The following is a 12,253-nucleotide window of genomic DNA, read 5'->3' as shown; positions in this document are numbered from 1 at the left end:
TCACATGAGAGAGCCAGGGCAAGATGAGGGAGAAAGAGGGCTTCTGGTGTGGGCCCTGCATGTGTGAACGCTTGAGGGACAGTGAGCAGGGTGCCCTCTGGGAACCAAAAACACTCAGGTGGAAGGAGGGGGAAGTGTAGCAGGGAGCCAGGTGTCAGGAGCAGTGGCAGGGATGGGGCCAGGCACTAGACACGGTGGGGGGGCAGCATGGAGCTTAAATTTGTTCTATTGAGGAGCTGTGTGGGTGGGCGGGGGACAGACCTGCACTTTGGAATGGGACTGAGCGGCCAGTGTATGTGTAGCCCAGGCTAAGGAGATGGGGTGAGCAGGACAGAAGCTGGCCCTGGCCTTGTAGCCATGTTTATAGCCAACAAAGTCTACAGAAAAGGCTGGGAGCTTCCGCAGGGCAGTTCTGCCACCCAGGGAGATGCAAGGAAGCTGGGACAGAGGCGGCAGCAGAGATGGAGAGAGGGGCAGGTTCCGAGGAGATTTGTGGGTCATGTCAGTGTGGCTTGGTGGGTGGTTAGATGTGGGGTGTTGGGAAGGTATTAGGAGAATCAAGCATCGCTCACAGGCTTGGGGTTAGGGGAGCCACAGGGGGCTAAATGGTGGAAGTGAGGTGCTTGTGACAAACTAGCAGAGCCAGACACCCAGGAGGCACTTGGCCAGTTGGACTTGGAGCTGAGGCATGAGGAGGCCAGGCAGCACTGTGCAGTCCACTGCATCCTCAGCCAGCCAGCAGTCGCACTGGCCAGCAGCCCCCGCACACTGTGCCTGGGCCATGGTAGGGGAGCCAGGCTCCAGTCAGGGCCCCAGGAACTGGGGTCCACCCTCCCTCGCCTAGTGCTGTGAGAGATAGCTGAGGGCTCGGGGGCCAAGGACAGGCACCGATGCTGGGGCTACCACAGGACCAAGTGCAGCTGCTGCGACTGTGGTATCATGAGAACTGCCGCGTGTTCCGGGACCGACTGGTGAATGAGGAGGACCGCAGCTGGTTCGACCAGCTCCTCAAGCGCTGCATGGAGCAGTGGGAGGTGACCTTTAACAAGGTGTGCCCCTTCCAGCCCATTCTTTACGGGGACTTCATGTCACCAGGCTCCGATGTCAAGTCCTACGAGCTCATCACCAGTGAGAGTAAGGTGAGGGGTCCAGGCAGGCGCCCTACCCCTGGTGGGGTCTTCTTCAATCCGCCTCCCTGGGGCCCAGGCCTCCTGCAGTCACCACTAACAGACCACCACACTGTAACCAGGGGGCCAGGATTCGGGATGAGAAGGCCAGCTCCAGGAGACTCCCAGCATGCCCTTGCTTTCTCTGGGTACCAGTTTCTTTGCTTATCTCTGAGAACCAGCCTGTGGTTCAGCTGAGATGGGCTCTAGACATAGGGGCAATCATCCCTCCACAGAGGGCTAGGTTGGGGGGCCTGGGGCCATGGTTCTGTTTCTCTCTATATGCATCCTTTCCTAATTCCCAGAGCTCCCACCAGGGTCCCAGGGTCAGCATACCCTGGTGAGCCCCAGAAGGAGCAGGCAGGGCTCTGACTCACCTCTCAGGCCTCCATGTGTCCCTGGGTGAGGCCTCGTGCAGGGGGGCCTGGCTTCTTAAGGCCCAGCATCCCCACCATGCACAGGAGGAGCAGGGTACACTGTGGCAGGTGAGCTCCCCATCAGGGAGGGCCCCAGTACACGGTGCTCTGATCGCCTGAGCCCATGGCTGGAGTCACCCCAAAAGTGGCAGAAAGCAAGTTCCTACAAGGGACTGCCCCCAAGCCATCCCTAGATTGGACTGGTTGAGATTCCAAAGAAAGAAGCATTAAATTCCAGGGTAATCAGTCCAGAGCATTTATTAGGGGAACTCACTTACGGGGGAGAGCAGAGATGTTCTAGCTCAGTATGGTACGTCTGCAACGAAGGAGTCATATGAGTTATGGAGTTCACATGAGGACTGAAGGAATTTGGGTGGGCTGGGGCTAGCTTCTATGTGCTTAACAATATGCTTGATCCCTCAATGGGTTTTGTTTTTGTTTTTGTTTGTGTGTGTGTGTGTGACTGAGTCTTGCTCCATCACCCAGGCTGGAGGGCAGTGGCACAAACTTGGCTTACTGCACCCTCCACCTCATGGGCTCTATCAGTTGTCTCACCTCAGCCTCCCGAGTAGCTGGGACCACAGGCATGCACCAACATGCCCAGTTAATTTTTATATATATATATTTTTTGGTAGAGGCAGAGTTTTGCCATGTTGCCCAGGCTGGTCTTGAACTCCTGGGCTCGAGTGATCCTCCCGCCTTGGCTTCCCACAGTGCTGGGATTATAGGCATGAGCCACTGCACTAGGCCAATCCCTCAGTGTTTAGAGCAACAACCTAAGCAAGTTTATCAGTGTCTGGGAATGTTCAGCTTGGGCTCGAGCCTGCAGGGGAAACATGCAGCTGGCCAGGTCACAGGGTGGTCAAGGCACCCATGCTTCTCGGTCAGGACAGAGAAGAAAGCAGGTGGGTGCGGGGGAGCGGGGAGACCTTACAGTAAGAGAAGCCCTGCCTTCGCCATCCTCACCTTGGTGCGCAGATGATGCAGGTGATTGAGGAGTACATAGAGGACTACAACCAGATCAACACGGCCAAGCTGAAGCTGGTCCTCTTCATGGACGCCATGAGCCACATCTGCCGCATCAGCCGCACCCTGCGCCAGGCGCTGGGCAATGCACTCCTGCTGGGTGTGGGTGGCAGCGGCCGCAGCTCCCTCACACGGCTCGCCTCGCACATGTGAGGGCCTCTGAGGCGTGCTGGGCAGTGGGTGGCCGGGGCTGGCTGGTCGCTTTAACCCATGCTTTTGTACAGTGGTAGAGGCCTCAGGCAGCCCTGAAGCAGACCCGCACAGCCCACAGGCTTCTGGAAAGACTAGTAGCAGGACCTGGGCTGCAGGGAGAGGCAGCAGCAGTGCCCTGTGGTGCTGTGGGGAGGGAAGTGTAGAACAGGCATCCCAGAGGGATTACTAGGGGAGGTGGCCAGGGCTGCTCTTAGAATCAGAGCTGGGAGGATGGAAGGGAAGGGCGTTTGGACCGAGGGAACAGCTTGGGCAAAGGTCTAGAGGCAAAAAAGCGGGTTCAGGGCCTGAAGGACCTGCAGGTCTGCTCAGGATGGGAGCAGAACTCCAGGTGGTCGGGGTAGGGTGTGGCCACCCACCACCTTTCAGCGCCTGGCCCCAAGCCCCTAGCATGCTTCAACCCAAACTTCTGCCTCCAGGGCCGAGTACGAGTGCTTCCAGATTGAACTATCCAAGAACTACGGCATGCCCGAGTGGCGCGACGATGTCAAGAAGGTCCTGCTCAAGGCGGGCCTTCAGAACCTACCCATCACCTTCCTGTTCTCGGACACCCAGGTGCCACTGCCACAGCAGAGGGCAGGGCTCGGGGGGCTGGACACAACCCCATCTGAGCATAGCATCCCAGAAGGTGGTCAGTCCTTCATGCCCAGCTCACTGGCAGTCAGGGCAGATCTCAGAAGAAACCGCCAGGACCAGGTGGGGCCACAGATGGGCAAGTTGAGAGCATGAGACCAAACCCAACCTCTCAGAGCTAAGGTGGGGCATAGATCATCACTCATACCCCAAGGGTAAAGAAAGCCCTGGTAGCATAGCACCCCACTCACTGGCCAATGGCATCCCACCTCAAGGACCACAGGGCTTGTCCCCAAAGTGCTGGGGACCCATGGCTTCCCTGTTCCCTCTTGGAGTGACATGAGGCTTCTCCCTAGATCTCTGAGAGGTTGTCTAGGGTCACAAGACAGAACAGGCTTCCACCTGGCTGGTGGTCAGGGTTGGGCCCAGGGGCCCAGGCTGAAGCCCCCGAACGTGCCCCACCCTGGACAAAGGCCCCTCTGCTCACAGCCCTGTCCTAACCCCAGAACTCCCTTCAAGGCAGCCACTGTGTGAGTCAGGAAAGGGAGGATGCCATCTAACACAAGCCGGGCCCAGGCTGTATGAGATGGGCAAGGACCTATCTCTGCCCGTGGCAATGGTTTCCTCTTGTGAGTAAACTGAGGCATGGAGAGGGGTGAAGAGGAAGATGCCAAATCCCTCACTGAGGACCCAGGGTCCTGCTGCAACCCGGTGGCTTTCATAGCTTCTGTACAGGAGCAAATCCTAGACTATGAATACGGGCTAGTCTCTTATGAGGTCACTTGTGTGACTCTGGGCTTCTCTGAGCCTTAGTGGTACAATCTGTCAAATGGAGCTGTTGTGAAGGTCCAACAAAACTATGGTCATGAAGTCCAACTTGCAGGGGCTTAGCTCCCCAACCCTTCACTCCTCCCCAGATCAAGAACGAATCTTTCCTGGAGGATATCAACAACGTCCTAAACTCCGGTGACATTCCCAACCTCTATACCGTGGATGAGCAGGACCAGATCGTCAGCACCATGCGGCCCTATGTCCAGGAGCAGGGCCTGCAGCCCACCAAGGCCAACCTCATGGCTGCTTACACTGGGCGTGTGCGCAGTAACATCCACATGGTGCTGTGCATGAGGTACAGGCAGCTGTCGCCAGGCTGCGCCGGGGCAGCGGAGCTGGGTGTGTACAGGGCTTGGCCCCGGGGACACTGGACACCACGCGCTGGAGCCTGAGATGAGGAGACGCAGCCCTGGGCCTGGCCATCATGTCGTTGGGCCCAGGCTGTTGTGCTGCTATGTCCTGGCTGCCATGCCACAGGGCTGTGCAAGGACCCTGGGTCCTGGGCTCCTGGGGGCACTGGTCAGTGTCTCTGGACCTCATTTGGATTTCTGGCTTTCCAGCCCCATCGGAGAGGTCTTCCGAGCTCGTCTGAGGCAGTTTCCTTCCCTGGTCAACTGCTGTACCATCGACTGGTTTAACGAGTGGCCGGCAGAGGCCCTGAAGTCTGTAGCCACCATGTTCCTCAATGAGATCCCAGAACTGGAATCCTCCCAGGAAGAAATCCAAGGACTGGTGGGTGTCTTGGTGAAGCTCAGGCCCTTGGGGAGAACTGTTTAGTTTGAGGCATGGGCTCAGGGTCACCAAGGTCTGGGTGAGATTCCCAGGCCCACCACAGAGGGCAAGCTTTTGGTCAGGCTGTGCTTCCTGTCTAAGCCTCCGTTTCCTCATCTGTAAATGGGCAGTGCCACAGGTCATCACAGTGATTAGAGTGCTGGGAACACAGCTGCATGGGTACTGTTTCCCTTATTCCCTGAGGGCTTCATGGTGCTTTCTTCCAAGAACCCCCTGATAGAACTCCAGAGACCACAGATGGGGATGTAGATTTGCCTGGTCCAACCTGAGACCGTGACAGTCCCAACATTTCCCTGCCCAGCTGTGCTGAGGCCTTGGGCCCTCTCTCCCCCTAGATCCAGTATCTGAGGGGGCAACCCCTCAGGGCTCTCAGAGACAGGCAGGTCATGGGGGCTGTGACAAGACCACTGGGCCAAGAGCTGGGAGAAACCTAGGTCCAAGTTCAAAGCCAGCCCTGCCCTTGATAGCTATGTGAATTTGAACTAACCTCTGGACTTCCCTGGGCCTGGGGTTTTTCATCTGCACAAAAGGTGACCTCGACCTGGAGGTCGTGAGGCTCACAGAGTGAGTGTGAGAGGCATGGAGGTTCCTGCTGTGGCCCCCTCCTCGGCCCAGGCTGCAGTGGCTGTGGGCACCCACTCCCTGTCTTTCTTGGGGCCCCTACCAGGCCGGCATCCATGGTCTCACTCCCCCAGATCCAGGTCTGTGTGTACATCCACCAGTCAGTGTCCAAGAAGTGCATCGAGTACCTGGCAGAGCTGACCCGCCACAACTATGTGACCCCCAAGAGCTACTTGGAGCTGCTTCATATTTTCTCCATCCTCATCGGGCAGAAGAAACTGGAGCTGAAAACTGCCAAGAACCGCATGAAGAGCGGCCTCGACAAGGTGGGCCCAGGCGAGTCCCCGTGGACAAGGCCAGCTGCCTGCAGGCTACCCGCTCACTCAGCCCTAACTCCAGGGTGCCACCGCGGTCGGCCTTTCAAACTGCAGCCCACGTTGTTGAAGTGGGTGGCTTCCCCCTCGTCAAAAGCACAAAAGTTGCCAGTCAAGGGCCAGGCCAGAGCAGGGCACCCCACAGATACTTGGGGGACTGATGCCCTTCCTCTGGGGTTGTCTGGGCAACTTGGGGGCCACTGAACCTGCCGGCCACAGCCTTTCTCTCATGAATGAGGGCGGCCCAGCAGGCCCTGTGCTCTCTCTGTCCCCTGCCACACCTGTTTTCCTCTCTGTGCCCCGACGCCCAGCTGCTGCGCACTTCTGAGGACGTAGCCAAGATGCAGGAGGACCTGGAGAGTATGCACCCCCTGCTGGAGGAGGCTGCCAAGGACACCATGCTCACCATGGAGCAGATCAAGGTTGGGGTGCTCCTGAGCCCCTCCCTGATGCCTGACTCTGAGGAAGCTCAGCACCCTCACAAAGGCACAGGCTTGCTAGCTGCTTGGCCCCCGCAAGTCATCTGGCCTCCTTGTGCCCCAGCTTCCTCAATCAGTAGTCATCCATTTAGTCGTGGAATGTTTGCCTGGTAGCTCTTCTGTGCCAGGCACTGCACTGGGCAGGGGGTCGGTGAGGAGCAAGGCAGAGGAATCCAAACGATTCCAATAACCACAACCCGGAGTCTGCCCAGCACAGGGCCCCGCGTTGGAGGGCCCGATCCTCACAGCAGACCTTGCAGTTTGTGTATTCCTTATGACAACTTTCTGGAAGGAATAGTCAAGTATCCTGCTCAGCAAAGTCAGTGCATTGCAAAATTTCCCAGCAGATAGAAGCTGGAAGAAAGGCAGGAGGAAGGTCTTTCTCTGTCTTGCGTGAAGGTGCCTGCAGGCTTAGGGGGCCCTGCCCGTGGGGCACTGATATCCAAACTTGTAAGGCCCCCAGCCACACGTCAGGCCCATGGTGAGCACTCAGGAGGTGGAAGGGACTCCTGATATTCCCAGGCCTCTCTGGCCTATCACAGCTGGAGGGCCCTTGGAGAACAGGGCACCCCAACGCTCATTTCCTTCCATCTGAGGAGACTGAGATGCAGAGAAGAGAAAAGGGAAGAGGACAGCCCTGTGTCTCCCATCCCCAGGTGGATACGGCCATCGCCGAGGAGACCCGGAATTCAGTGCAGACAGAGGAGATCAAAGCCAACGAGAAGGCCAAGAAGGCACAAGCTATTGCCGATGATGCTCAGAAGGACCTGGACGAGGCGTTGCCGGCCTTGGACGCGGCACTGGCCAGCCTGCGCAACCTCAACAAGAACGACGTGACTGAGGTGGGCAGCAGGGCATCTCCTGGCATTCCCTCTCATATGCTTCTGTCCTCAGGCCCTCCTTCTGCACATCCCCTGGAACCCAGCTGCCTGCCCCGCCCTCCTCGTTCCAGCCCCCAGGGCCCAGGTAGGAGTATGGGTACCTGGGTTGAGGAGCAGGAGGAACTGTGGGCTGAGGCCAACCTCGGTGGATCTCTGGATCTGCCCGTGTCCTGTGGTAGTAGGGACTTGGTTGGTAGGGCCAACCTTTCTGTCAGGGTCCCTGCCAAGGGGTGCCCACTGGGTCTGAGTCTTCCCCACTTGGTGGCTGGGCCTGCAGGTACGTGCCATGCAGCGGCCACCCCCAGGCGTGAAGCTGGTCATAGAAGCTGTGTGCATCATGAAAGGCATCAAGCCCAAGAAGGTGCCTGGAGAAAAGCCAGGCACCAAGGTGGATGACTACTGGGAGCCTGGCAAGGGGCTGCTGCAGGACCCGGGCCGCTTCCTCGAGAGCCTCTTCAAGTTTGACAAGGTAAGCATGCCAGGCACCCTGGCCAGCCAGCAAGTGAGGACAAGGCCTGCCCGGCAGGACAGTGAAGCTGGAGAGGAGCCTGCCCCACCACAGCATCTGCATGTGCAGTGGCCTCTGTCCCGTCTCTCTCTGTCCACCTCCCCACCACCAGCACCACACAAGGGCCTGAGGGCCACGCAGATGACTGGAACCAGAGCCCGGCCCCAAGGAGTTCTCAGTCTGAGGGTGACAGACCCACCCACAGAAAGGTATTGAGGAAATTGGGACCTAGACAGGCTCCTGTGCCTCATAGGAAGTCACCCATGGTCATTCCAAGTCTCCACAGCCTGGGGATTCTCTTTCATGCCCTTTCTTCCCAGCAACCCCCAAGCCTTGGCCAAGACCTTCACCATCTGCCCAGTCATTCCCTCTCTCCCTCAGCCTCAGCACCTGGGGCCCAGCTTCCCTGTCTGTCTCTGGGTTTCTCTGTCCATCTGAGGCCATCAGTATCCTTGGGCATGTGCTCTCTCGGGGGCTGTGCCATGGTTAAGTAGCCTGGAGCTCATAGCCCCTTAGCTCTGCAGCCCAGAAATTAGCTAGGGGGTAGCTGCCTGTCCCACACAGACCACCATCCACTGTGTGTCAGTATCAGGCCCTGGGCACATCCCACACCCATTTCAGCAGCATCTGGACTCCTTATGGGCTATCCCACCCCTCCTTCTCCTCTTCCATCAGACAGGAAACTAGAGGCCCCACAGGCCTAATCAAGTCCCTCTGAGAGAAGCGCCCAAGTCAGGAGTGCTCAAGGCTGGTGCTTAGGCTCCCCGGGGCCCACGTTCTGACCTCTGGGAGCTCGTGAGCAATGCAAATACCTGGGCCTATTATGAATTACAGGGCTGGACTCTCCCTGGGTGGGACAAGAGCCCCAGGGGATGGTGTCAGCTCTTGAGGTTGAACATGAGCCTGGTGGGCCTCAGAACCACTCACTCACCCCAATACCTGCTGATGGGCTTGCTTTCAGAAAGTAGCCCTTGCCTCTAAATGAGCTTTTAAGTGGGGTCTTGTGTGTTATGGGCTCTCGAGACTGCCACAGTATACCAAGGAAGACCTCCCTAATCATATGATCTAAAATCCTGGGGACCAAAGATTCCTTTCTGGCCAGCCTTTCTGGGCTATGTTGTTCCTTAAGGAGAAAGAATCTATACTGAGGCCTGCACAGGGCATAAAAGTCAGGGCGTCCCTCGGCAGGCCCCACCTCCCAGCAGAGCCCTTCCCCTGTCACCTTTGAGAAGCAGCCTTTTGAGGCCCAGGCTTCCCACCTCAGGACAACATTGGGGACGTGGTAATCAAAGCCATCCAGCCGTACATCGATAATGAAGAGTTCCAGCCAGCCGCCATTGCCAAGGTTTCCAAGGCTTGCACCTCCATCTGCCAGTGGGTGCGCGCCATGCACAAGTACCACTTTGTGGCCAAGGCCGTGGAGCCCAAGCGGGTGAGGGCTGAGTGGAGTTGGTGGGGGTATGCTCCCCTCCCCGGGGTACTTGGCGAGCTAACCCTGCGCCCTTCGCCCCATAGCAAGCCCTGTGGGAGGCCCAGGACGACCTGGGGGTGACACAGCGGATCCTGGATGAGGCAAAACAGCGCCTTCGTGAGGTGGAGGACGGCATCGCCACAATGCAGGCTAAGTACCGGGAATGCATTACCAAGAAGGAGGAGCTGGAGCTGAAGTGTGAGCAGTGTGAGCAGCGGCTGGGCCGCGCTGGCAAGGTATGCACCCTTCTCCTGCAAGGCCTGCGGGTGGGCCTGGCCCAGACAGGGGCCAGAAGGGACCAGGGCGAGGGTGGGTCTTGGGGTGGCTGTCCACACCCCCTCCCTGGCAACCCCAGGTGCTACAGTGGGTAGGTCAGCCCCAGGCCCCTAGCCCAGCCTCCCAGAGCCCACGCCACGGGGCTGCCCCTCCAGCTCATCAACGGGCTGTCGGATGAGAAGGTGCGCTGGCAGGAGACAGTGGAGAACCTTCAGTACATGCTCAACAACATCTCTGGCGATGTCCTGGTGGCCGCCGGCTTTGTGGCCTACCTGGGCCCCTTCACGGTAAGATGTCCCCACCTGTGTCTCTGACCCGCCTCGCCTTCCCAAAGAGACCCTTCCTCCTTGAGGCCTCGCCTCCAATGACAGGCAGCCTGCAGGTGGCTCTCCCCTCACTCAGTCATTCAACAAGCACTTAGCAGGCTCCCTCTCTGAGCCAGGCACTGTAAAGCACTGGGAATACAGCAGTGTACAAAACAGCCAGAAAAGCCACCTAGTGGGAACATAGAAGAGCTCACACTTCTGCACTTGCTGCGTGCCAGGCACTATTCTAAACATGCCATCTGTGTCCCATTTAATCCTCATAGCCGCCACTACAGGCGGGCATCGTTAGCATTTCACAGATGAAGGCCTGAGGTTTGTGGAGGCCAAGAAAGTCACCCAAAGTGGGATTAGAATGCAGGTATCTGGCTCCATGTCTGAGCTCAGGTCTCTGTAACTGCCAAGGACTGTGGCTTAGTGGGAGTTGGGAGGTCTCTGTGGGTGTCGTGGTGGAGTGGTCCTGAGTCTGGCATCTCCCCAGGGCCAGTACCGCACAGTGCTCTACAACAGCTGGGTCAAGCAGCTCAGGAGCCACAACGTCCCACACACCTCCGAGCCCACGCTAATCGGGACGCTGGGGAACCCTGTGAAGATCCGCTCGTGGCAGGTGCCCACCCCAGGGGCAGGAGTGCCCAGGCAGGGCCTGTGGTATGGTCCAGGCTGGGCCAGGAGCCTTCTGCCTCCTTCCTACCCTGCTTTCCAGGGCCTGGCTCGGAGCTGCCTCTGCTGAACCCTCCTGTCCAGCACGAGGGTGGTGGGTAGGAGAGGAGAAGAAAGCTGGACTGAGTGTGGCACAGCTAAATGTGGGGAGAGGGATTAGGGGTATATTTAAGAGTGTGATGTGCCGGGCATGGTGGCTCACTCTTGTAATCCCAGCATTTTGGGAGGCCAAGGTGGGTGGATCACCTGAGGTGAGGAGTTCGAGACCAGCTTGGCCAACACGGTGAAAACCCGTCTCTACTAAAAATATAAAAATTAGCCAGGTGTGGGGGCACAAGCCTGTAATCCCAGCTACTCGGGAGGCTGAGGCAGGAGAATTGGCTTGAACCCAAGAGGTGGAGGTTGCAGTAAGCAGAGATTGTGCCACTTCACTCCAGCCTGAGTGACAGAGCGAGACTCTGTCTCAAAAAAAAAAAAAAAAAAAAAAAAATGGGTTGGGTGGAGGTTGAGAAGCAGCGTCCACAGTAGGATTTAGAAGGGTTGTCTGGTCGGATGCAGTGTAATCCCAGCACTTTGGGAGGCCAAGGCAGGTGGATTGCTTGAGCCCAGAAGTTCGAGACTAGTCTGGGCAACATGGCAAAACCCTGTCTCTACTAAAAATTCAAAAATTAGCCAGGCATGGTGGTACATGCCTGTAGTCCCAGCTACTCGGGAGACTGAAATGGGAGGATCACCTGAACCCAGGAGGTGGAGGCTCCAGTGAGCCAAGATCTTGCCATTGCCAAAAAAGAAAAGAAAAGGTTTCCTAAAGGAAGTGTCTGAGCAAGACTCCGAAGGGCAGGGAGAGTTGGCAAAGAGAGGGAAGCAAGAGGCCATAGGCAGAGGCCAGGCGTGGGCAGAGGTCAGGAGAGTCAGTGGGGTATGGGCTCCATGAAGATGGTCTCACCAAGCGAGCACTCAGTAGGCAAGAGGACAGAAAGGCACAGCAAAGAAGGGCATTTCTGTCTGTGGATTTCTCTGTCCATCTGGGGCCATCAGTGTCCTTGGGCCTGTGCTCTCTCAGGGGCTGTGCCATGGTTAGGTATCCAGCCCAGGAGCGGGGGAGAGGCAGGAGTCCTGGGGGTGAGGCCTTGCCCACATTGGTACCTGCCCGCAACCTCCAAGGGGATGCAGTAAGGAGAGGGAAGTCCATAGCCAAAGCACGAGGCCGGGAGATGCTGATGCCCCCAGTGACCCTGCTTGCAGGAAAGCCCTGACCTAGTCCAGTGCCTGGCTCTCCACAGATCGCTGGCCTCCCCAACGACACACTTTCAGTGGAGAACGGGGTCATCAACCAGTTTTCCCAGCGCTGGACCCACTTTATTGACCCTCAGAGCCAGGCCAACAAATGGATCAAGAACATGGTGAGCCCACCCACCAGGCACCACCACCCCACCCCAGCCAGGCATAGCAAGGGTAATGGTGAGCAGCAGAGCCTCAGGCTGGCTGTCAGTCCCTGCAACCTCTTCTTTCACCCTTTCCTTACAGGAGAAGGACAATGGGCTAGACGTGTTCAAGTTGAGTGACCGTGACTTCCTGCGCAGCATGGAGAACGCCATCCGCTTTGGCAAGCCATGTCTCCTGGAGAACGTGGGCGAGGAGCTGGACCCGGCCCTGGAGCCTGTGCTGCTCAAGCAGGTGAGTCTGCAGTGGTGATGGCAGGGTGG

At 57.8% G+C, this 12,253-nt stretch overlaps 1 protein-coding gene across 1 annotated transcript in view; it reads left to right on the top strand.

Annotated features, from left to right (window-relative positions):
* Positions 1–12,253, top strand: part of DNAH1 (dynein, axonemal, heavy chain 1) — an 86,566-nt gene that overhangs the window by 65,207 nt on the left and 9,106 nt on the right. The window contains exons 49-63 of the mRNA XM_011986225.1: positions 909–1,139; positions 2,561–2,757; positions 3,238–3,373; positions 4,309–4,517; positions 4,783–4,954; positions 5,710–5,901; positions 6,261–6,371; positions 7,085–7,270; positions 7,587–7,778; positions 9,082–9,249; positions 9,333–9,524; positions 9,720–9,851; positions 10,369–10,494; positions 11,831–11,950; positions 12,075–12,224. Of these exons, the coding sequence (XP_011841615.1) occupies positions 909–1,139; positions 2,561–2,757; positions 3,238–3,373; positions 4,309–4,517; positions 4,783–4,954; positions 5,710–5,901; positions 6,261–6,371; positions 7,085–7,270; positions 7,587–7,778; positions 9,082–9,249; positions 9,333–9,524; positions 9,720–9,851; positions 10,369–10,494; positions 11,831–11,950; positions 12,075–12,224 (2,514 nt within the window). The remainder of the gene's footprint in view (positions 1–908; positions 1,140–2,560; positions 2,758–3,237; positions 3,374–4,308; positions 4,518–4,782; positions 4,955–5,709; positions 5,902–6,260; positions 6,372–7,084; positions 7,271–7,586; positions 7,779–9,081; positions 9,250–9,332; positions 9,525–9,719; positions 9,852–10,368; positions 10,495–11,830; positions 11,951–12,074; positions 12,225–12,253) is intronic.

Source organism: Mandrillus leucophaeus, unplaced genomic scaffold (assembly GCF_000951045.1).
Source record: "Mandrillus leucophaeus isolate KB7577 unplaced genomic scaffold, Mleu.le_1.0 Scaffold296, whole genome shotgun sequence".
In the NCBI taxonomy this organism is placed as follows: domain Eukaryota; kingdom Metazoa; phylum Chordata; class Mammalia; order Primates; family Cercopithecidae; genus Mandrillus; species Mandrillus leucophaeus.
This window is presented reverse-complemented; position numbering and strand designations above follow the sequence as displayed.